This window comes from Ictidomys tridecemlineatus, chromosome 4 (genome assembly GCF_052094955.1).
Source record: "Ictidomys tridecemlineatus isolate mIctTri1 chromosome 4, mIctTri1.hap1, whole genome shotgun sequence".
NCBI lineage: Eukaryota > Metazoa > Chordata > Mammalia > Rodentia > Sciuridae > Ictidomys > Ictidomys tridecemlineatus.
Window position 1 is genome coordinate 188,801,764 of NC_135480.1, and position 22,480 is coordinate 188,824,243.

Genomic DNA, 22,480 nt, shown 5'->3' on the forward strand with positions numbered 1-22,480 from the left:
TGCCATTGGAATTGGTGAGAGCTGGCTTTTTCTGCATAGGACAGGGTAGCATGCTTTGCCTGTGGTGGGAAGCTAAGTAACTGGGAACCAAAGGACGATGCTATGTCAGAACACAGGAGATATTTCCCCAAGTGTCCATTTTTGGAAAATTCTCTAGAAATGCTGAGGTTTAGTATTTCAAATCAGCATGCAGACACACGCAGCTTGAATGAGAACGTTTATGTGCTCATGATCTGGTGTTCCAGTTCAGCCTGAGCAGCTTGCAAGTGCTGGTTTTTGTTAAGCGGATCACAATGATGATGTCAAATTCTTTTGTTGTGATGGTGGCTTGACATGCTGGGAATGGAGATGATCCATGGGGACACAGAGCTCACCAACTGTTAACTCTTCTACATTTGCTAAACATTATCTATACTTTGTTTCTACTTCCTGCAGTTTCGTGTTGTCTTTCTTCCTAACTCTGCATATCTCTTTATTATACCTGGTCAACTGATGGTATTTTCTCCATAAACTTAACCATAAAATTTCCACAGCACACACTTTCTACATTTCATTTAAAAATTTAAATAAACTGATCTTCATTTAAGAACAATTCAGATAGGGTATCAGTCATGTTGTAATTTATAGATGAATCAATTTATCAAAAGACAGCATTTTGTTATCATGAATGCCTAACAATACATTACCAATAGAATTACTGTCTACACAGAATGTACCAGAATTTACTACCTTTCTTTCTGAAAACTCAATATTTTAAAATATGGTTCAGACACAAAATCAAACTCCATGAAATTCAAATTTTATCCCTTTATAATGCTTTGTACTCTCCATAATGAGATTCACATCTGCAGGGGGAAAAAATGAGTAGGGGGGAACTCTTGAGGGCTGTACATCACAGTACTGGGGCTGAAAGCACCTCAGCAGGGCAGCTGCTAGGAGGCCTCCTCAGGCCAGGGAAGCAAAAGCATCTCAATGAACCAGAGTCGGGTTGCAACCAGTCATCCTCTTCTTGACTGAAGGGCAACCCTATTTCCTCCATCACCTTGCTGTCTGTGAGATAAACACAGTAGCTCATTTAGTTGAGCCTGCTCTGATGGTTTAAAGTGTGCCTTGAAGATTTGCTCTGCTCCCTCAATCTGGAATACTTTCTTTCCCAACTCTGTCCCTCCAAGAATCGTCTAGTTATGAGAACCCTCCAAGCAATCCTTCTGAAATTTGTTCATGCAAATGCCCAGCCATCTATTCAACAAATGATTTATTGAGTACCTACTATGTGCCAAGTTCTGTTCCAGGCCTGGAAATAAAACATGGAACAAACCAGATAAAAATCCTTATCCTTGTGGAATTAATATTCTGGTGTAGAAGATAGACAATAAGTAATTAAGAAGAAAATCATGGTATGTTAGAAGGGGAAACAGGAGTGGGGTGGAACTCCAATTTCACTAACTGCAGTGGTGGCAGAGCTCACTGAGATCAGTGGGTAGAAGTTGGAGGGCGGGCCATGTGGCTACGTGTGCCCAGCAGACCAGAGTGATGGGGAGGAAGTCATCATGTCTGGAGCAGGAAAGTGGAGGAAGTGGTCAAACAGGTTATGAGTGGCCAGATTCCCTCAGGCCTTGTAGTGAAATGGGAAGCGTTTGCAGTGGTTTAAGCAAAGGAGGAACATCATTCGTTTGATGTTTTTGAAACATCTGCCTGACCGTGGTGAGGACAGAATGGACAGGAAATGTCAAATCAATAAGCTATCACAACAATAATCCAGGCAAGGCATGATGGTGTTTTGTTTTGGATCAATGATGGCAGGTGTAGAAGTCAGATTAACATTTAATTTAGTTTACTGATGTATCAAGTGCATCGGTGATACACTTCTGCAGTGTTTTTTTTTTTTTTTCTTTTTTTTTCACATTGGATCTCAGGGAATGGTGGTTACCAAGGAAGGTGAGGGAAGATTTGAGGTTGCCAAGGAGACAGAGCCGCATAGATTTGAAAACCTGAGAGGCTTCTAGGCCTCCAAGCCTCTGGCGCAGCAATAATTCTGCAGCTAAGCCCCCCACCCGCTGCCCACTAACCATGCGCAACAGGGCAGGTGGGAGCCTATGGAAGGAGCAGGACTTTTGGAAAGTGGAACAGACGCACTCCGGGAGTCGTAGTTCAGAACCGCTGCGCAGGCGCAGTGGCTTCCGCGGGCTTGCGCGCGCAGCCGCTGCGGGACGAGCTTCTGGAAGCTCATTGCGGTGGCGTTGGAGCTGGCTGCGGATGCTGGTGCAGGTACTGGTTGTCCTGGATCCCTAGTTCGGGAGCTGCGATGAGTCGCCGGCTCCGAGCGCGCACCTGGGGGCAGGGTGGGGACTGAGAGCAGCCAGCGGACCTGGCTGTGCACTGCGGCGGCTGCTCCAGCCGCGGGAGTCGGGCGCTGCCCCGCAGGACAGAGCCACCCGCTTCTCTCCATCCCTCCCTGCCCCCAGGGGTTCGAAACCTTTGCAGTCTTGTATTTTGGGCGGGATAATTCTTTGTGGGTGTGTGTGGGTGTGTGTCCGTTTTGCCAGCATCCCTGGCTTTATCCCCTAGATACCAGTTAAAGCATCCTTCCTCTCGGGTCCAGATCACTAAAAATGTTTTCAGGTGTTGCCAAATGACCCTTTTGGGGCAAAATCGTCTCTCCCTTTCTTCCCCCTGGTTGAGAATCTTTGCCTGCGTCACATTTTCACTGAGCCTCTATTGTAACTCCAGGGAGACGGAGTGGAGAATGTGTAAGTCCCAGGTGCCCTGCAGGGCGCCAGTGGTAGATAAGTGGGCGTCTAGTATTTAGCAAAGTGATATTATGTGTGCTGCGTTCGGTGCTCAGAGATGAGTACAGTATTGGGTACGCAAGATTATTATTTGTATAATAATTGCTGTAAGAGACGCCCATCTTCTCCGTTGCCCCGCAGTGGTTCATCTTAGGTTGTGTTGTTATTTCCTGAACCCTTGGGAGAGTGGGTCCCCCGCCTGACCAGTCCTCACAATGCTCATTCCCAGCTCATTGTAGATGCTCAGTCACTTGTAGAATGAATGAATGCATGCAACACAGCAGGCTGTGTGCATTTGGGGATCAAAGAGAGTTTCACACAAGAGGTGACAGGAGGTGAAAGGAGTCAGTTTTTATTTATTTATTTATTTATTTTGTATTGTTGGTCGTTCAAAACATTACATAGTTCTTAATAAATCATATTTCACAGTTTGATTCAAGTGGGTTATGAACTCCCAATTATACCCCGTATACAGATTGCAGAATCACATCAGTTACCCTTCCATTGATTTACATATTGCCATTCTAGTGTCTGATGTATTCTGCTGTTTGTCCTATTCTCTACTATCCCCCCTCCTCTCCCCTCCCCTCCCCTCCCCTCCAAGAGTCAGTTTTTAAAGAAAGAATTAAAGTTTGATAGGAGCCTTGAAGGAGGCAGCAGTCCAAGGAGAGGGAATAGCCATCTTGCAAAGAATAGGAGAGTATAGACTGGGGAATGGGGGGATATTTCTTTATGGCTGCACTGTCAATCTGCTAGCTAGAGCTTGAGAGATGAGGTCAGCCAGGCATGTTTCTTGATGGTTGTGCACACCCCTCTGCATTGAAATTATATCTGAAACGGCTGGCCAGTGCATTGAACTTTATCTGAAACAGCTGGCCAGTAAGGAAGTACAAACAGGGGAGTGACAGGATCAACTTTTGTGTGTTAGAAAAAAATCCCTTGAGACTAGATTGAAGAAACCTGTTCTTAGGCAGTTTCAGTGCAATAGAATGGAAAGGGTCTTAACAAATAAAGTTGCCAGAACTTGGCTATTAATGGATGTGAAGAGTAAGGAGGAAGAGAGAGTTGGTAGTCAAATATGAGATCAGACTTCTGAGTTGGGCAACTGGTGGGAAATGTATGGCTGTCTACTGAGAGATGGCAGGAGTAGTTAAGTAGATTTGTGACATCATCCCCTTGGAATAGGGAGCCTTTTCTGATAAATTTTGTTTGTGAGGAGTTTTATGAAGTCTGAATTTGCTGCTTCCTGGGAGGAAATCTTTAATTATCCTTAAGTAACTCCTGAGCATTTGACCTATAAAGGAAATTGTCCTTTTAATAGAATACTTGGGCAGGGCTATTCTAGGCCTCTGAGATTATATGTATGACTATATGTATTTGAACCAAACCAATGTGTTCAGGATTAACAACAATTTATTTCATTTTTTTTCCATGTCTTATGTTTGTTCTTGGCAGTTTCTGCAAGACTGTAAACTGGATCCCTGGAGTCCTTGATGTTTTGCTGTGTATAGTGCCTGTTAGTGGACTGTGCTGATACTTCAATAGTCTAAAGGGACCGGATTCCTGCTTGTGATTCACAAAGTGCAAGCTGTAGTCACCCTGAACAAGATGACAGCCATCTCCCCAGATCCTGTGACGGTGGCCTCAAGTGAACACAACAAAGTCCCAGGAGCAGAAACTCCTGAGGACCAAAAAGCTATCTCAAAAGGAAACACAGCTGACCCAGAGTCTTTCAGACAGAAATTCAGGTGGTTTTGTTACTCAGAAGAGGCTGGACCCAGGAAATCCCTGACTCAACTCTGGGAGCTCTGCCTTCAGTGGCTGAGACCTGACATTCACACAAAAGAACAGATTTTAGAGCTCTTAGTATTTGAGCAGTTTCTGGCCGTTTTGCCTGGGGAGATCAGGATTTGGGTAAAGTCACAACATCCTGAGAGTAGTGAGGAGATGGTGGCCCTGATAGAAGATTTGACCCAAACACTTGAAGAGAAGGATGGTGAGATACTTGAAGAAAAGGAAGGTGAGATTTATAGATGGAGGAAGAAAGTGGGGGGATTTCAAGTTATGAAAGTAAACTCCTCAAAGGAAGCAAAAAGAATTAGAACCATATAATCAAAGATGAGAGATTAACATCAGGAAACTTTTGTACCTTAGAGAATGTGGGCAATCAATTCTTCCTGCAGTGTCCTTCCCTTAGAAGCCCTAATTTTGGAAAAACACTATGTTGCAATAACAGACAAATCAGAGAGAAGTCAGGAAACCCCCATTTTGAACACATCAGTTATCCATGTAACAACAGATTAAGTCTATGGTGGTAAACATTGTTTCCTTATGTATTCTAGAACTCATGGTGGAATAAATTCTGTCACTGTAGCATGGCACTTCTCCAAATTAGGGCTTCTGTGTAGAGGCTTCTGGAAACAAAGAATTGACTGTTGGCATCCTGTGAGGAAGAACAATTTTCTTAAATTACAACCCTCTTTTGATTTTGATTCCATAATTCTAATTTTTAATTTTTTTCTAATTGTCTAGTTGGTAAAGCTGCCAGAAAAAATCTTTTCACAAGAAATGTGATTTGAAAAAAATACTTCAAATGTGAAAAAGGCACCTGAAGTCAATTTCAGACATTTAGTTCCTGTGAGTTTAGTTTCCTCATTTCAGTCTGCAGGAATCTGCTGGGTTTCCCAAAGATGGAGTCAGTTCTTGGGACCAGCTGATGCCTTCCCTCAGTAAACAGCTTTGGGTGACCCTGGAGCCATGCCTTGTGCTCAGACTAGAAAGTAAACACATTAATAAGAAAAAAGGAAAATGCCCTTTACCTTAATACATCTTTTAATTTAAAACTATTCAAAGACTCATTATTGTGTAAATTAAATATTTTGAAGCTGAGGGTTTGTGCAAGAAAGGAAACCAGTTTTGGGGAAATTAGGAATTGAAAGGATTTGGGGTTAAGATAGGGAAGAAAGCCTGGGTTCTTATGGGGTACTATAAGAACCTGTCTCACTATTCTTTGTTGAAAGAATGGGAAAAATTTCATGCCTTTTTTTCCTGAAAGAATTGAAACCAAGAGTAATATTTTGAGATATATTTATGAGTTTTCATCCACAGTCCCTGGCTCACAGTTCCTATAACCTTGTCATTTCCTAAGTGACTGGCACAGTAAGTATCTTTTGTTAAAGTATTTATTTATCCTTTTCTCCTGGATTCCTGAAACTTGTTCCCCAAACAACTGCAGAGCTCCCAAGGTAAAATGCAGTCTTTTTGTTATTTATAACAAGCACCTTTCAGTCACATCTGAGTTTGTCAAGGAAGTGATTTTTGGAAAGTCCCTAATTAACCATCACCCTGGGAGGCTGGTTGCCATGGGAACCAACTTGTTCTGGAGGGGGAGGGCTGGAATTTGGGGCATCCTGGAGAGTTGCTGAAGATTGAGCCATTCTGCCTGCAACTGGTGATTTTATCATGCTGGTATGATGTAGCCACCTGAAAAACCCAAAAGGACTGGGTTCTAAGCCTCTAGCAAGCTGAATATGTGGGCATTCCTAGGGGGTGGTACACCTGAAGAGGGCATAGAAATTTGGGCACATCCAGGCCTTTGGCTCCTTTTAGAGACTATGAGCCTTTTCTTAGTGCTTTATTCTAAGCAGCTCTTCTCTCTGGCTGTTCATTTATATCCTTTGTAATATCGTAAGTAGTAAACAGGTAAAAATAAAAGTATTTCCCTGAGTCCTGTGAGCCATTCTAACAAGGAGGTGGTTGGGGGAAATCTGATTTATAACTATTGGTCAGAACTTCCAGAGGCTAAAGCTAGCATCTGAAATGGGGGACAGTGTTGTGGGACTGAGTCCTCAACCTGTGGAATCTGGTGCTCTCTCCGGGTAGATGGTGTCAGATTGAATTGGATTAAAGGACACTGAGCTAATGTCCACTGGAGTATGCATGGCAGAATTGTGTGGTTTGTGTGGGGGACCCTCCTCTCAGACACACACATCTGGGATCACAGAGGAGTCTGGGTTGTATGTAGGAGAAACAGACTTGTATCCCCCCCCCATCATCCTCCCACCCTAGGGAATACAAAAAAAATGTTTAGTCTGAAGAATCCACTAGAAAGACCAGGTGTTTTTCCCCCTTCTTAGATCCAGTTGCTCAAGATTCTGCTCTTTGCCAAGAGGAAAACTCAGAAGATACAATGGTTGCAGTTCTTTCAAATACTGAATCATGTGTAAGTTTCCTTTCCCTGGTTTTCATTCTTAAGTGAATACTGAACTGGACTCCTTAGTGATAAAGATAATTCATGCCAAAAAAAAGAAAAAGAAAAAGAAAAAACAAACAAGGAACTTAAAGTTTATTTTCCACATTTTATTTGAGTTCACAGATTGTGTTACAAGTTGGACTAAACAAAAACATTTGGGGCTGGGATTATGGCTCAGTGGTAGAGTGCTCACCCAGCATGTGCAAGGCCCTGAGCCACATGAAAATAAATAAATACATAATTTAAAAAAGGTATTGTGTCTAACTACAACTAAAAAATAAATATTTCAAAACAAAAACAAAAAATTTACTAACATTCAACAGTTAATCCTGTAGAAAATTAGTCAGGGGGAAATAAGAGCTGTATTTCCTTTATATGATCAAGAGGATCTTCAGCTGAGTAGTGTTGGAATCTTCACAATATCAATAAAAGATAAGGAATTGCTGCTGAGTGCAGTGGTACATCCTCTAATCCCAGCTACTCATGAAGCTGAGGCAGGAGGATCACAAATTCAAGGTTAGCCTTGACAACTTATCAAGATGCTGTCTCAAAAATTAATTCAGGAGTCTTAAGGTAGGAGGATTACAAGTTCAAAACCAACCTTAGCAACTTAGGGAGATCTTGTCTCAAAATTAAAAAAAAAAAAAAAAAAAAGGCTGGGGATGTTGCTTAGCATGCTCAAAACACTGGATTCAGTCCCCATTACCAAAAAGAAAAGACATCATTGCCATTAGCCAGTGTTTTCTGAACACTCTAGCCAATGCAGCAAGCATTGGTATTAAAGAGGCAAATGTCGCAGACATTGTCTATTTTCAAAACCTCAACAAAAGCAACTGAAAAAGTACTGAAACGTCGGAATATCTGGGAAAATAGTTGGTTACAAATCAATAAGTTTCCTATAAAGTAGTAATCACCAGTTAGGGGAAAAAATACCTATTTTTTTTTTTTTTTTTTTTAGTACTGAGTATTGAACCCAGAGGGGCTTAACCACTGAGCCACATCCCCAGTCCTTTTTATTTTAAAACAGTCTTGCTAAGTTGCTTAGGGCCTTGCTAAGTTACTGAGGCTGACTTTGAACTTGTGATCTTCATGCCTCAGTCGTCTTGTGCTCTTCATGCCTCAGACCACCATACTGGGTGGTGGGGGATTTTATTCACAAGAATGAATTAACAGTGCTGTATCAGGCCAGCGTTTACTCCAAAAACTATGTCTTTTTTCCAATTCCTGCAACTTGTGAATCTTCCTTCCTTTGGAGGGAGATCTTTGCAGGTGTGATTAAATTAAGGTTTTAAAATGTCTATCCTTGATTATATGAGTAGGCTCTGAATGCATTGTAAGTTCCCCCAATAGAGTTTAAGAGAGATTGAGTGTCCTAGGAAGAGATGATGATATAAAGAGGGAGGTGATTTCAATGGATAGTGCCACAAGCCAAGGAATGCTGACATCACCAAAAGCTAGAAGAAACAAGGAACAAGTTCTCCCCTAGATCCTCTCGAGAGTGCAGTTCTACCAACACAGTGAGCTCTGATTTCTGGCTGCAGCTTTGTGAGAGAATACATTTCTGTTGTTCAAAGCAACCAAAGCCATGGTAATTGGTTACATGGTATTACATCAGCAGGAAGCTAATGCAATAATAGGCAGACACTCTGTTATACTGCCTCTCAAAAAGTCATGCAGAGGATGCTACAGAAAGTGAATTTAAAGAGTCGGTCTTCTTGTTTATAAATGTGGAGCTATTACAAGTTCGAGTACAGATTAAATACAGATTCTGTAAGAGGATATAGAAAATAGTTATTGCATATAACTGGAAGTTAAAATTTGGAATACAATTGCTAATGATATTATTATGTATTTAATTCCTACCTGTAGTTAGCTTATATTAATTCTGCATATTTGGGGTTTGGTAATGTAAATCATACCCTTTACTCAGTTTTCCTTTTACTCGTAGGAATCAATATGTTAGAATTAACTTGACCAATAGAGAATTCTTATACAGCATTGACAACAGAGACTGGATGGGAGAGACAGGGGTTATGCAATACCCTGTTCTTTATCACTTGTATTAGTCACATAATAGCTACTCCATAGTTACTTTGAAATTTTTAAAAACTTGAATACTGTCAAAGCCATTTATTTATATGCTAACCACTTCTCTGAATCCTTAGGGTCTGGCTGGAAATAATACAATGCAAAATGACTATGTTTGGTGTTTTAGGAAACCATAACATTCAAGGATGTGACTGTGAATTTTTCCAGAGGAGAATGGAAGAAGCTGGAGCCCTCTCAGAAGGAGCTATATAAGGAAGTGCTACTAGAGAACTTAAGGAACCTAGAATTTCTGGGTAATGACATCCTCTTTATGATCTAGCATCTAAGCTGGGTATCTTTTTGTCCCCTGTTATAGAAAGATAAATACTGTACTCACGTAAATATTTTAACTTTGTTTTGACTGAGCACTCAGGGATTAAATGACTAATCCTAAAAATGGATCAGAAAACTGTACTTTTCTGCAAAATTACCTCCAAAAGTTCTTTGCTTCATTAAGTTGGAAGTGTGCAGTTTCATTTTGTTATCAGTGCTCTCCCTTCCTTCATTTTCTCCTTGAATTCTAATATTGATGTCTATTTCATTTCATCTTTCCTAGAGAACCAGAGGCTTAAGTTTGAATGTTGGGACATCTTTGTTGTAGGCATGAGCAGTCATTTACCATTCTTTTCTCTATGAGCAGGCTCTTCAGTTTCCCAGTTAGATGTGATTTCCCAGCTAAAGTGGATTGAATTGCCAAGGGTGCTGGCCAAAGAAATCTCAAAAGACTCCAGACCTGGTGAGTTGGTGAAAGGTAGGTCAGAACCTTGAATGCAGTTGCTTACCAAGTCAGTTGGGAAGAGCCTTTGTAACGTTGGGCAGCCTGTATGCTAAAACATAAGGATGTGGAAGAGAGCCCTGCCCCATTTGGAATGTTCTTTTTAGTTTGAGAGACTGTTGGTTTTGGTCCTTTGAGATGTAGATGCCAAGAATGATTTGCCATGCAAGAGATTTATTTTGGAAAATTCCAGTGAAAACAAATGGGAAGGGAGCTGGAAGAAGCCAGAGAGCTATTACAGCATGATGTAAGTTTAACCTCTATGAATGAGGCGGGGAAGGGGGAAAGATTGGGGAGGAAGAATCTTGAACTGAAGAGTGGAAGGCCAAAGAGGAGTCCTATGTCTCACAGAAATGGGCCTAACTATCCAATTGTTGGGGAATAGCCTGTGGGCAAGTGGTCTTGCTGTGAGTACAGTGGTGGATCACGGTATCAGTAAGGACTGTAAGATAGTCTCCTCACAGGAAGAGCTCTGAGAGGCATATCTTTATAATACTGAAAAGATGTGATCTGGAGTGTAGCTTACCAACAGAGTACTTGCCTAGCATGTTCAAGGCCTTGGATTTGATCCCCAGCACTGCAAAAAAAAAAAAAAAAAAGAAAAAGAAAAAAAAGTGTTAGTAATGTGATAAATGCTATAATAATGGCTCATACAAGGAGCTATGTGAATGTAGATAGTTCTGGACCTACAGTGGCTTGTCTAGTGACTTTTGAGTTTTTTTTTTTTTTTTTTTGCTACCTGGGCTCAAACCCAGGGATGCTTAATCATTGAGCCACATCCCTGGCCCTTTTTATTTTTTTATTTTGAGACAGGGTTTCCCTAAGTTGCTTAGGGCCTCACTAAGTTGCTGAGGCTGACCTTGTGCTTGTGATCCCAGGTCACAGGGATTACAATTAGTCATTGACTTTATGATGGTACAGAAATGATACACACTCAGTAGCAACCCTACTTCATATTCTAAATTTATCTTTTCCCTGACTAGCAATATTTGGTTTAGTACTCTTGCAACACTGGGCAGCTATAGTGAGCTTCAGCTTTCCATCAGCCAAGGAGTCATGCAGGGAAACAACTGATGGTTCAGTGCGTACTGCTGAGCTGTGATGTTCAGTAGGTCAGGTGTATGAAGTGCCTGTTCACCTTATGATATTTCCAGCTTATAATGGGACATAACCCTATTTTAAGTCAAGGAGCATTAGTCTAAAGGATCAAGGACTTAGCATTTGAAGTTGAGTCTTGAAGGAGACATAGGAATTCATCCTGTAGACAGCATGTTCAAGGGAAAAAAATGTACATATACATGTTAAACATATAGTGACATGTAGGTCTTTAAAAATTTTTTTTAGGAGTGGATGGACACAATACCTTTATTTTATTTATTTTTATGTGGTGTTGAGGATCAAACACAGTGCCTCACACATGTCAGGCAAGTGCTCTACTGCTGAGCCACAACTCCAGTGCTAGGTTTTTATTTGGGAAACATTCATGTTACCACTGGTTGTGTTTAAGGGATTAGCTCTTTTTCCTTTATCATTCCCTGTATCTTCCTAAAATTTACTGATTTTTCATTAAAAAATGTTTAAAAATCATACATATCAATACTTTCATTTATTTTAAGAAAACCAGTAATCCTTTTTAAAAAAAATTTTTTTTGTAGTTGTAGATGGACAGCATACCTTTATTTTATTTGTTTATTTTTATGTGGTGCTGAGGATTGAACCCAGTGCCTCACACATCAAGGCAAACACTCTGCCACTGAGCTATAGCCCCAACCCCCCAAAACAGTAATCTTTCTCATACTATTTCATCTCCTAGACCATAAACTTTTTTTTTTTTGGTACTGGGGATTGAATTCAGGGCACTTGACCACTGAGCCAAATCCCCAGCCCTATTGGGATTTTATTTTATTTAGAGACAGCGTCTCACTGAGTTGCTTAGCTCCTTGATTTTGCTGAGGCTAGCTTTCAACTCATGATCTTCCTGCCTCAGCCTCCTGAGCTACTGGGATTATAGAGGGGCCCCACCATGCCCTGCTTAGACCATATACATTTAATTTTATTTTATTAGTATGAGGGGTTGAATCTGGGAGCGCTATACCACTGACCTACCTTTCCAACCCTTTTTAAAATTTTTGTTTTGAGACAGGATCTCATCAGGTTGTCAAGGCTTGAACTTGCAGTCCTCCTGCCTCAGCCCTCTAGCTCTTGAGATTGCAGGTGTGCGCCACTAAGCCCAACTTCTAGGTAGTAGGAAGTTTTAAGGCCAAAAGAATAGGATTGAAAGTGCTGTAGTGTATGAGGGACAGGAAATGGATGCCTGATTAGAGCATCCTAAAGTTGATAAGGCCAAGTTGTTGTAACCTTTAAAGAGTCTAGCATATGTGATACTGCTTATCTGTGATGTGATCAACATTTTCTATAAAATTAGTGCTGTTTGTCTGCTTTGAGAAGTCTACGGTTTAGGGATCAAAAGCATGAATCTTGATGTCAGACTGAAATTTTTGGCTTTACCACTTATAATATATGTGACCTTCGGCAAGCTGTTTATGCTTTATGTAACCAGTTGTCACACTCATGAAATGGGGATATGAGTAGGACCTACTTCACTGGGGGGTTATGAAGATTAAGTAAAATAATACAGATAAAGTGTTCAGTATGGCACCTGGTACTTGGTAAGTAGGCAACAAATGTTTGTGTTATCATTGTTTGAAAAGAGAGAAGTTTGGATGTAGGGAGGATAGGTTTAAGCCTGTTAGAAAAATTAAAAATAAGGGTAAGAACTTGCATCTCTAACTATGTCACACCACCTTTTCATCTTCCTCAGTATTTGTCCTAACCCTTGTTTTCATCTTGCTTTGCTGAATTGCCTTTCTGCTTCCTGTTTTATAAACCTCCATTTGAGAATTATCCAAGCCAGATTCCTTATCATTACTGTCTATGTTCCTATTTTAGTCCCAAATACAGTAGCTTTCTTTATTGCAAACAGAAATATTCTACTGTGATCTCTTTTAGAGAGTGAGCCTAGGGGTGAGTTGGAGCCCTCTGTTCAAAAGCACGATGTGCTTATTGAAGGATCAACTTCAGAGGAAATAATAGAAAGATGCTTCAAGGATGATGGTTGTGGCTTGACTGCAGAATTAAGGAAGCGTTATGGCAGATCTGATGAGGGTCATGGCAAACGACATTCAAAAGGAACACATAAGAAAGCTCATCAGCGAGGCAGTAAAGGTGAAGACTTTGACTCAGAGAGGAGCCCTGGTGCAAAGCACTTCAAACGAACTTCTGACTTGATGAAACATGTGAGAGCCTACTTAAGGAAGAAGTCGCGGAGGTATAATGAATCCAAGAAACCCTTCAGTTTTCATTCCGATCTTGTTCTGAACCGTAAAGAACATTCTTCAGAGAAGTCACAGAAAGGTGGAGAAGGTGGGAAGAGCCTAAGTCATTCTTCATCTCTTAGTGAACATCACAAACGTCAGAAAACGCACTTGGGAGATAAGGCCAAGTGCAGTAAATGTGGGGTGTCCTTTGCCAAAAGCTTATCCCGTACTGAGAGAGAAAAGATGATGTGTGAAAAATGTCAGAAGAAGTTACGACAAGATACAACCTTAAATAAAGATGAGGGACCTGAGACCGGGAAAAAAACTCATAAATGTAGTAAATGTGGGAAAACCTTTAGCTGTAATGCCTCACTCACCAAACATAGAAAGCACGCTGGAGAGAAATCCTTTATGTGTAGTGAATGTGAAGAAGTTTTCGGTGATAGTTCATCGCTCAAACGGCGTCGCAATAGAGAAAAGCCCTTCAAGTGTGATGATTGTGGAAAATGTTTCAGCCTGAGCACTCACCTCATTAAACATCAGCGAATTCATACTGGAGAAAAACCCTTCATATGTAAAGACTGTGGGAGACCCTTTAGTGAGAGTTCTTCTCTTGCTCAACATCAGCGAACTCATACTGGAGAAAAACCCTATAAATGTGACGATTGTGGGAAATCCTTCAGTCATAGCTCTTCCCTTTCCAAACATCAGAGAATTCACACTGGAGAGAAACCCTATACATGTGAAGACTGTGGAAAATCCTTTAGACAGAATTCTTGCCTTACTCGACATCAGAGAATTCACACTGGAGAGAAGCCGTATTTGTGTAAGGATTGTGGAATGACTTTTAGCCATTTTACATCTGTCATTTATCATCAAAGACTTCATTCAGGAGAAAAACCCTACAAATGTACCGAATGTGAGAAAGCCTTTCCTACTCATTCCCTCCTCAGTCGTCATCTGAGAATTCATACTGGTGTGAAACCTTACAAATGTAGCGAATGTGAGAAAACCTTCAGTCAGAGTTCATCTCTTAATGAACATTACAGAGTTCACACTGGAGAGAAACCCTACGAATGTGACTTTTGTGGAGCAACCTTTAGTCGGAGTTCAGTCCTCGTAGAACACGTAAAAATTCACACTGGCAATAGAGAATATGAATGCAACAAATGTGATAAAATATTTAAAAGTAATTCAAGTCTTATCAGACATCGGTTATTTCACTCTGCAGAGTAATTCTGGGAATATAGTAAGGCAGGAGAAATTCAGTCCAAAATGTCCCCTTATCATCTCCTTACATATACACCTGGAATTTAAATTACCATAACATTTATGAGTAACTGCAACTTGAATGGGTTGGCAGCTAAGAAGAATGTGCATCCTCATTCATTCCTCTTACCAAGAATGTCAACTGCTGGTTGGTAAAGTTATGTGGAAAGACAAGAAGGTATGTGATGTGAAATGCTTCTAAAAAGCCAAAATTATATTTGAAAAGTTCTTTCCTTTAGTGTATTTCTCTTTCTTTGGCTCTTCTTTCACTGCCACGTAGCATTATGGAAAGAGAACTTGACTGGATTCAGATTACTTGGGTATGTCCCCATTTGCCAACCAACTCACCATATAACCTTGCACAAATAACTTGACCCTTCTGAAGTTTAGTTTCTTTGCACATAGAATGCAGGGATGGGGCTATTGATTTCTAAGTTTCATTTTGTTTCTATGATATTCTCTAATGCTATGGAAATCATTTAAACATTTTTCGTCCATTAGAATGTTTTCATTTGCTTAGTAGAAAACTACCGTGTTGCAGGATACTGGACGTATGGTAATGTGATATACTTTTTGAATACTTGATGCAGGAATCCCTAGAATGTGATAAATAGGAACAGATCAGGGAAGCTCAAATAAGTTTGCCTTCAGGGAATGTTCTAATCATACAAATCACCACAATCTTTTTCTTTTGAGTATTGGCTAAGGGGGTTGAGAATATAAGAATTTGCACCTGAGCCAATTGAGCCATGCATCATAGGAAGATAGATTGAGGGTGATAGAAAAGACACATGCTGAAAATAGCTATTCTGGATGGATTTTTTTTTATTTTTTGCAAAATAGAAGTGTATATTTTTAAAAAACTTTGTAGCAAGCACAGCTTCCTGTAATTACAGTGTAAGCATTCTGTATAGCAAAGGTCACAATCAGATTGGGTCAGAGTGGGCCCTTGGATGTGTTTTTGGTGTGTGTGTGTGTGTGTGTGTGTGTGTACTTATCACTATTTTAAAATTAGGGAATTCCATGTTAATACTATCATACTGCGCCCTTATTTCTGTGGAACACTCAGCTGGTTCTGAGTAGCAGCTGCCACCTTGAGATGGATAACATATTCTCGTTTATCAAGTTATTTCATGTATATAACCTGACTTTTCCTCTGTAGGAATTTGATATTTTGATCGCATACCATCTGGAAAATACATAGACTGAAACCCCATTGATAGCTAGTACGATTCAGGAAAAGAATGTAGAATTGATAAGAATAATTGCTCGGTTATATTTTCTGTTGTGTGTGAGAGTAGTCCTTGAAGGAACGGAATATACGGGTATTGATGGATATTCTTTAAAAATTTCATCGAGGAGTCTGAATAATAATTTCTAACTGAAAAAGGAACTAAAGATCCTGAGTGTGTTAGGTTTGGGTGTCAGGTCACTGGGTTCTAGAGAATCCCCACGACTGAAGAGTGGTACAGAAATGAGTTCCTAAGGTTGAAATTTGAAGCAGCTCCTGTAAAAAGAGAACTTGAACCATAAAACTCCGCGCTTGTGGAAATAAAGAGATCCTTAATGCTGATGTGAGACTCAGGAACGTTTGCTGTAATGTAACATGTTTGGTTTGAAATGCTACCTCTGGATGTAGGGTTTTCGGTTTCTTCTGGTGCCTCCTTCATCCCCCCACCCTCAAAGCCTGCAGTTCAGAGTCTGCTGTGTGACAGCTTGATCTGCACAGTTACCGCTGACCAGATGCACTCTAGCATGGAAGGAATGTCACCTAAGGATCATCCACATTGGTGTAAGTTTTTTTTTTTTAATTCTCATAAGATATAATGTATGGGAAGAATTAAGAGGAATATGTAAAACTCTTAAAGTTGTTTTAGGATGTTTCATAACCGGTTAGACCCACCCAATTTGCATAAGAGGATGTTTTATCCCGGTGTCAGTTGGGAATCTAGAGCACAAACTTTGTTTTCCAACTTTTTAAGGTATAAATTATATATAATAATAATAATAATAATAAAAGCAAAACCACACACACAGTTTAAGTGTGCAGTTCAGAGAGTTTTAGTAAATTTACTGAGTGTGCAGCCATTGCCATAACCCGCTTTTAGAACATCACCTTAATCAGATCCCTTAGATTTTTTCTATCTCCCCTTCCTACCCCTACTCCCAGGCAGCACTAGTTGATCTACCTTCTGTCTGTGGAGTTGCCTTTTCTGGATTTCTTTGTGGTTTTAATTTGCCTTTGCCTGATAACTGATTATGTTGATTTATCTTTCATGTGCTCTTTAGCCATTCATATAAGTCTTCTTTGGTAAAATGCCTACTCAACCTCTTTAAAAATTGAGTTGTTGTTAATTGAGTTACAATAGATCCTTTACCTGGATACAAGTTCTTTGTACAGTACAGCTTTGTAAATATTGGGTAGCTACTGAGGGAAACCATAGACCCTTCTGCACAATATTTATCAGTAACTAAGTATGTATAATTGCCTGAATGACGTTCAGTCTGGCCCATCACCCATGTACTTAAATCCATCATTGGAATAATCAGATCAAGAGCTTTTCAACTGCTCACTCCTCATAGAATTGATTTTATTAAGCTTTATTTAGAATTTTTGTTCTTGTTTACATTGATGAGTGTTAAAGTTAGCCCTGTGACAAATTTTATTTTACAGTGAAGCTCGTGCTTTTAAAAATATTTCCCAGTAACGAGTTTCTTTTGAAGAAATTTCTTTTAAGTCACAGGACAAGACAAGATTTCTTTGTATGAATTCTTTTTCTTTCTGGGGATAGGGCCCAGGGACTCATACACGGTGAACAGACACTACCACTGAGCCATATCCCCACCCTTGAATTCACTCTTATTTTACCTATTTTACAATTCTTCTTTAATGTAATAAAATATACATAATGTAAAATTAGCTGTTGGGGTTCTTTTTGTGTTGTGTAATTCAGTAGCATTAATTATATTAACATGTTCGTAAAATCATCACTGTTTATCTCCAGGACTTTTCCATCATCCCAAACTGAAATTCTGTACTCATTAAACCATAACTCATCATTTCCCCTCCATGCTCATTGTGACCACTATTCTAATTTGTCTACATATTTGAATTTTAGACACTTCACATAACTGAGCTCATATAACATCTGTTCTTTTGTGTCCGTCTTATTTCACTTTGCATAATATTTGGTAAACATTCCTTTTGTTTCAAGGAAATGTTGAATTGGATTTTCTAGTTCAGGAAATCTTTATAAAATTCTTTTATAAGTCATCCAGATAACAGTGATAAAGAACCCAAGATCACGTATTATTTTATGCTTTTTTGGTTCCATAACTAGCAGTGAGTATTCCATAACATTTGTACATATGCATATGTCCTGAAGAATTTTAGTGACTGTATCCATATCTCATCTTGGAATCTACTTCAGAAAACTGAACAAGAATATCTTCAATATGAATTGTACACTGGAATAAAGCAACAAGAGGTTATTTTGCTTTTAAATTCTGATGTATCTGGTCTTTGACTTAGCATAGCTAGAATTCCATCTTCACAGTACAAATTAATCTCTTGTTGAAATTCCTTGACTGATGGAAATTGATCAAAAATATCTGTCATGAATTTGAGATTTTAGGCAATGAATTGACATTTCTTTGTAAATTTGGATGTTCTTTGAAAACAGAATATACTCAAAGTTTTCCTTGAGCAGTGTCTTATATCACACAATTCCTCTGAAACTAAAACTTGAAAATTTTCAAATTTTGAATCAATTGATCTTTGATATTATTAGAAAAATATGCCTATATACTCTGTTAGCAAAATATAATTTGCTCATGTATATTCTATGAACAAAATTGTTAAATGGTACAATCAAAAAATTACAGGGTTTGTTTTTTTTCTATCAGGGTTTTTGTGTGTGTGTGTGTTTTAAGAGGTCTTAAAATTTTCTAAATGAATTGTCATACATAAAATAATCTCTTTTTTGTGGCAGTGCTGGAGTTAAATGTAGGGCCTTGTGCATGCTAGACAAGTGCTCTGCCACTGAGCTACACCTCCAGCCTGACTCTAAATCTAACTTTCTTTTTTTGTGTGTGGTCATGTAAGAATTAAGCTGTTTTAATAGTGTGCTGTGTTTACAAACAGTCTGCTAAAATTTTTTTAAATTGTTTTGTTAGAAATTTAATTCTCATTTCTTATGACTAATTTTGTGAATTATTTTTTGACTCATTTGTTAAAAAATTAGTAATTCTTAATGATTGTCTTCAGTGTTACCTTTTATGTTATCTTCAACACTTGAATTCAACAGCCTTTTCTTTTCATTTTGCTGTAAATTGCAATCGGTGTTGATCTTTGAATATGCACTATACTCTCCTAGTCCCGTTTTTGCTGGTTGTAGTACTAGCTTCTGTATCTGCACTGAATTTTGCCTCAATGATATGCCTTGTTTAAAATTTAAATATTTTCCATATATTTTTGCCTAGAAAATAATTATAATAGCAAATGTCTCAATTTAATGATTATGATTTACGTGCAAAACACTGTAACTTGTGCTGTCTGCATAGGTACATTCTAACTTGTGCTACCTGCATAAAATATCCAAGTAAACCCACCATAATATTCCATCCGTGCATAGAAAAAAGTCATCTGAACTGAATTAGTCATTTGATACTGACTAGATTGGTGATATGTTTGTACGTAACACTAAAAACAATGCACGTTCTATACAAGTGTTAGAAGACCAGTGTCCTATGCGATGCAGTGGTTAAAGTGAATTATAGTTCTGTCAAGACAATAAAGTTGTGTTTAATGAAAAAATATTTCCCTGTGCTTCTGTTTTGAATTCTGTTTTGCTACTGGGGATCACACCTAGAGGCACTTAGCCACTGAGCTACATTCCCAACCCTTTTTATTTTTTGAGATGGGTCCTTGCTAAGTTGCTGAGGCTGACTCTTTTTTTGGGGGTGGGGAGGGAATGTACCAGGGATTGAACTCAGAGGCATTCAACTACTGAGCCACATCTCCAGCCCCTTGTTTTTTTGTTTGTTTGTTTTGTTTTGTTTTGTATTTTATTTAGAGACCGTGTCTTAGTAAGTTGCTTAGCACCTCACTGTTGCTGAGGCTGGCTTTGAACTTGTAGTCCTCCTGTCTTAGCCTCTTGCTGTTTTAAAGCTTTTGGTATGTGCCAAAAGCTTTAAAACAGCATTCTTAGTTTTTAATGATTGCATTAAAAACTAAGAATTGCATTCTTAGTTTTTAATGATCTCAAGTGGCCACCATATTGAACTGTACAGAATTAAAGAAAGCAGTGCTAGTTACAGGTAAGCTGGTTCCAACAAATGCTAGTTACAACAAATCACAGAAGCTTAAGGCAATAAAATTTTATTTTCCAGGTTCTGTTGCTTTCCGACATTTTGTAGCCATGCCGTTTAGGACACATGACTTCCAAGGTCCCAGAGGCAAGGAAGGGGAGAATTGGTACATGGTATAGTGTGTTTAAGCACTGGCCTAAAAAGAGCTTAGATCCATGGGTCACCACTGGGTTCCAAGGGCACTGCAGAGAACTCCCTGGAGCTTCTCAGAATATTTTAATGTTTAGTGATAGCACATCTCTTACTGATAGAGACAACATCAACTACTACTACTGTGTTGTTGGAACTAACCAGCAGTTGGAATTGGTAGGTATTTCTTTTGGCCTAGGGCATTGTGGAAAAAAAATTATATGACCCCGAGGATAATGTAACCAAGAAGTTTGGGAACATTGGAGTCAGAAATAATTTATATTCTCATCTTTTGGCCAGAAATCAGTCACATGATCCTAGCGTAACTCGAAGGAAGGCGGGGAAATAGTCTTAACCTGAGCACATGGATTATTTCTACCTCAGTCTCTTAATTATCATTCCTTTTCATTCTTCCCACATGCAGTACATACTTCCTCAAGGAGACAATCCAAAGTCAGATGAGATCAGTGTTTCCAATTCAGAGTCCAGAGTCTGAATTATAGAAGCTTTTTAGTTTCATTCACCTAGGTTTTGCTGTTGAGACCCTAATTGTCAGTGCCTGCTAATTTTTCTTGAAGTAATATAATTTCTTCAGCAGGATGTATATTTTGTCTAGAGAAATGTCTTCTAATCAGCCCAGGGCATATAACCCTGGCTACCATTATTCTGGAGCAGGCAGAAGCAAGCTGTGTGGCAGGATGGGATAGAGGCTTCCATTTCATCTCTTTCTAGTCTTCTATCTCATTTATACCCTTCTGCAGACCTGGGGTCTCCCAGTTAATAGCTTTTCTAGTTCTGTTTGGTGAAATATAATACTTTCTTGTGGGAGGATTATCACCTGACCAAACAAGGTAGGGGGCTCAAACTCCTCTTTCTGTGATTTTTAAGTGCTTTTAGCCTCTGATTTCTTTCCCATTTCAAGAGAACCTGATGTCTCCACATCCTAAATCCTCAGATTTCATCAGTAACACATTAGAAGACAGTACCCCTATTTTGGAGCTCAAATTTTCCATGATTTGTCTAGTGGGAATTTGAATTTTTTTTGACATGACCTCCTCATTCCTTGAATATTTCCTTACTTTCTGGTTTAAGAAGTTCGTCTTGGTGATTTTTTTTTTTTTAACACTGGGGATTGGCCCCAGAGCCTTGAGCATGCTAGGCAAGTGCCTCACACTGAGCCTCACCCCACCCATCTTGTATCTTCCCTCCCCCAGCCCTAGAATAAGCCACTTCTCCAAGGAGCTTTAGTTCTGTTTTGTAGAGAATGGTATGTAAAAGCCATATTCTGAGATTTTGGTGTTCGCATCACTATTGGGATGTCACTATTAAAACCACTTAGTGGACAGAATTAAGGAATATATGTGTGTATACGTACGTACATTTGTATGCAGTATGTATATACTATATACAACTTGGTAACAACCATAATTTGTCTCATGCATTGAGACTCATGAGTTCACACTAATACTTCCAATTCTTTCCATGTTTGTAACCCTTTTCTGGCATAAACTGGCTTACGTTGCACTTCCTTCCTTGATCAAACCTTCTACATGTTGGTCTTGTATCACCAACCTTCCACCTCTCATGTAAATACTCCTTCATTCCACTCAAGCTCTGACATCCTGCACCTGGTCACCACTCTTGCTTCCCCTTGAGGATGTTCTTCTTTCCCTCTGCTCCACCAGCCCCTGGTGAGCCCATTGCCACCCAGAAGCTCCTCTTGGGCTCTGACCCCCATACCAGGCTATCCCATGCATGAGCAACTCTTTAACCTCCTTGGGATCCAACTGCCTGTCACTCACTCCCACGTGGATACTGTCCTCACCTCATTTGGGATCATATACCCCATGCCAGGCCACCCCTCCACATCAGCATCCTGCTTATTCTGCCTGAACTCTTATGGCCCTTGTGATGCAGTTGCCAGGCATGATATTCTCCTTGCTCTGCCTGCACTCCACACACCAGGCAGCCCTCCTGTGCAAATGGGGCCATGACACTAATGAACTCTTCACTCGATTTGGATGTTTTTTTTTTTTTTTTTTTTGGAGGGGAGGGTATTGGGTATTGAACTCAAGGGCACTTAACCACTGAGCCACATCCCCAGCCCTTTGTATTTTGAGAAAGGGTCTGGCTAAATTGCTCAGGCTGGCTTTCAACTTGCAATCCTTCTGCCATGTGCTCACTAGGAATGACAGGCATGTGTTACTGCCCCTGGTTCCTCTGGACTTTGATACATGATGTTGGGGAGTTCTACTGTGACTCAGATGCTATATCCATTTTGTTTGGGCTCCAATCCCCCACCAGTCTACAACACACCACCCAATACTTCCCATCCCCTTTCTGCTCCCTGGTGTATACACATACACAACACTGAGCTTTGACTGTCCATGTCAGGAAGCCAGGCTCCGTGCATGAGCTCACCCTGCTCTGGGTCATGGAGTTCCCCTACTCCAAACCCTAAGAGGCAGTTGCCTTGTTCAGTCCCACTGAT

At 39.8% G+C, this 22,480-nt stretch overlaps 1 protein-coding gene across 2 annotated transcripts; it reads left to right on the forward strand.

Moving 5' to 3' along the window:
- The first annotated feature begins 2,162 nt into the window (after positions 1-2,162).
- On the forward strand, positions 2,163-19,308 carry Znf483 (zinc finger protein 483). 2 transcript variants are annotated; one of them, XM_021729371.3, is made up of 6 exons: positions 2,163-2,268; positions 4,245-4,809; positions 6,926-7,011; positions 9,257-9,383; positions 9,770-9,880; positions 12,914-19,308. In XM_021729371.3, exons 2-6 carry the CDS (start codon positions 4,398-4,400, stop codon positions 14,455-14,457), a joined length of 2,280 nt encoding a protein of 759 aa, XP_021585046.3. In that variant the 5' UTR covers positions 2,163-2,268; positions 4,245-4,397; the 3' UTR covers positions 14,458-19,308. The 2 variants fall into 2 exon arrangements, with proteins under 2 accessions (XP_021585046.3, XP_077904077.1); XM_078047951.1 differs by having other exon boundaries at positions 9,770-9,865.
- Positions 19,309-22,480: the final 3,172 nt, after the last annotated feature.